General features: G+C 48.7%; 1 protein-coding gene across 1 annotated transcript; it reads left to right on the forward strand.

Moving 5' to 3' along the window:
* The first annotated feature begins 109 nt into the window (after positions 1–109).
* LOC110287339 lies at positions 110–810 on the forward strand. Its single transcript, XM_021153988.1, has 2 exons — positions 110–279; positions 436–810. Exons 1-2 carry the CDS (start codon positions 175–177, stop codon positions 667–669), a joined length of 339 nt encoding a protein of 112 aa, XP_021009647.1. The 5' UTR covers positions 110–174; the 3' UTR covers positions 670–810.
* The last annotated feature ends 1,017 nt before the right edge of the window (positions 811–1,827 follow it).

The following is a 1,827-nucleotide window of genomic DNA, read 5'->3' on the forward strand; positions in this document are numbered from 1 at the left end:
CAACAAATTGGTACTCTGTGCCTTTTAAGCCCTTCCCCCACCCACCAGGGCTAGACTAGGTAGGGGCGTGGCTTCCTGACCAAACAATGCAAGGGCAGGGCTACTCCTTATCCAGCAAGAGAAATTTCAGTANAGNGTCTGAAGGTCCTGGCTAAATTCNAGTAAAACACCGAAATGGGGTTAATAAATACAAAGTTACAAGAATATCACATGGCTGAATCAAAAAGTGCCACCACCCAAGCTGTGAAGAAGGATGAGAAATTCAAATATAATGTCAAGGTGAGCTGCTCCACCTCTAGTCCTTGTCTAGTTTCCCTACCTTGTCCTCACAGCACACTCACCCAGAGACCTCACCCCTCTTCCCATGAGCTCCTGTTTCCTCCCCATCTCCACTTTCTTTCTCCAAGCCAATCCCTCCCTGTGATCTCCTTCCAGGTAACTAAGAAACCAGTGTTTATGAACATATTCAATCAAGCCATTGTGAAAAAGCCACTCCCCCCAAGAGCTCAGACCCCCTTGGTTAAGGTGAAGAAAGAAATAAAACCACAAAGATTATGCCTTTACCATCGCGTAAATGAGAAGCCTAACCAGGATGTACAGTATGATCTTGACAAGAGCGAGGACAGCAGTACCAGCAGCACCACAAGCTATGACCTGGATAGCCAGTGAAGCAGGATGGAGGACAGAGACCTCAGAAACACCTATCAGCATCCAGAGGTCTCCACCCTGACCAGTAGGCAACTGTGAAGACAGCAACTTTGCAGCCCCTGGTGGTCAGATGATGAAATAAAATCAAGCTCTTAGGAGTGATTGCCTGTCTCTGTGTTCTCTGATGGGAGCCAGGGGAGTGGAGAATAGGGAAGGGTCAGGCTAGGAAGGGTGTGAGAGCAGGAGGGAAGGAGGATTAGGGGGTATGGGTAGGAGGGGAAATGGAATAGAAATGGGGAGGACAAGGAAGGTGGGTGGTTGGGAAGGGTGGAGCATTTGCAGAGTGTGGAGCAGGATACAAACATATAGGAAGAGAAGGAGGCAGGTCCTCTGAGATTGAAGGTCTAAGGTGAACCAGATGTAGGAGCTAAGTGTTGGTTATTCAGGCCACTTAAGAGGCAGGAAAGGCTTTTCCTTCAATGGAAGCCCTTTGTAAACTTTGTATACTTTGTAAACTTTGTAAACCCTCAAGGCAGGAAAGAGGCCAGGCCTGAAGAGCTCCAGCAGGCAGGACCTGCTTCCCAGACCTCCCTAATTCTCATAACTGTGTTTCCAGCCTCTGTACCTGCCACAAAGTCCATCTCCAGCCCCCAACAGGACCCTCCCCAGATTATGGTAGTTTTAGGTGAAAGTCTGAACAAAAGTCATCAATCCCTGAATACTAAAACCCACCAATCCCTGAACTTCTCACAGAAACCTACCAATCCCTGAACAGAAAAGCCCGTCAATCCCTGAGCTCCCCCAATCTCAGTACTTGAAATCCCACCAACCCTCTCACCCTGGAAATCTCTACCTTAGACAGTGCCATGCAGCAACAACCCCTATATAATAAGCAATGGCCTTTGTCCAATTGCCTGCTGTCTGCTCCCTCTTGGAAGAATAGGCAGCCACTCCTGGATCCATGACTCCACAGCCAGGAACAATAAATCCAATAAATCTCTTTCATGAGACTTGCTGCCTGCTGTGACTCTCTCATTGAAGAAGACAAGAAGCAGTGAAGAGAAAAAGGGAAGAAGCAAAGAGAAGGGGCAGACTTGAGCTCCTCATCTGCTCAGCTCAGCTGGGGACACACTCCCTGGGAGCTGCAGGGCCTCTGCTGAGGAGGCTTCCTCTCAGAGC

The sequence above is a fragment of the Mus caroli genome, chromosome X (genome assembly GCF_900094665.2).
Source record: "Mus caroli chromosome X, CAROLI_EIJ_v1.1, whole genome shotgun sequence".
In the NCBI taxonomy this organism is placed as follows: domain Eukaryota; kingdom Metazoa; phylum Chordata; class Mammalia; order Rodentia; family Muridae; genus Mus; species Mus caroli.

Bases quoted from the DNA above. Each gene is read 5' to 3' on its own strand.
- LOC110287339 (XM_021153988.1), top strand. From the start codon at position 175: ATGGGGTTAATAAATACAAAGTTACAAGAATATCACATGGCTGAATCA. The intron at 280-435 runs GTGAGCTGCTCC...ATCTCCTTCCAG, and splicing joins AATTCAAATATAATGTCAAG to GTAACTAAGAAACCAGTGTT.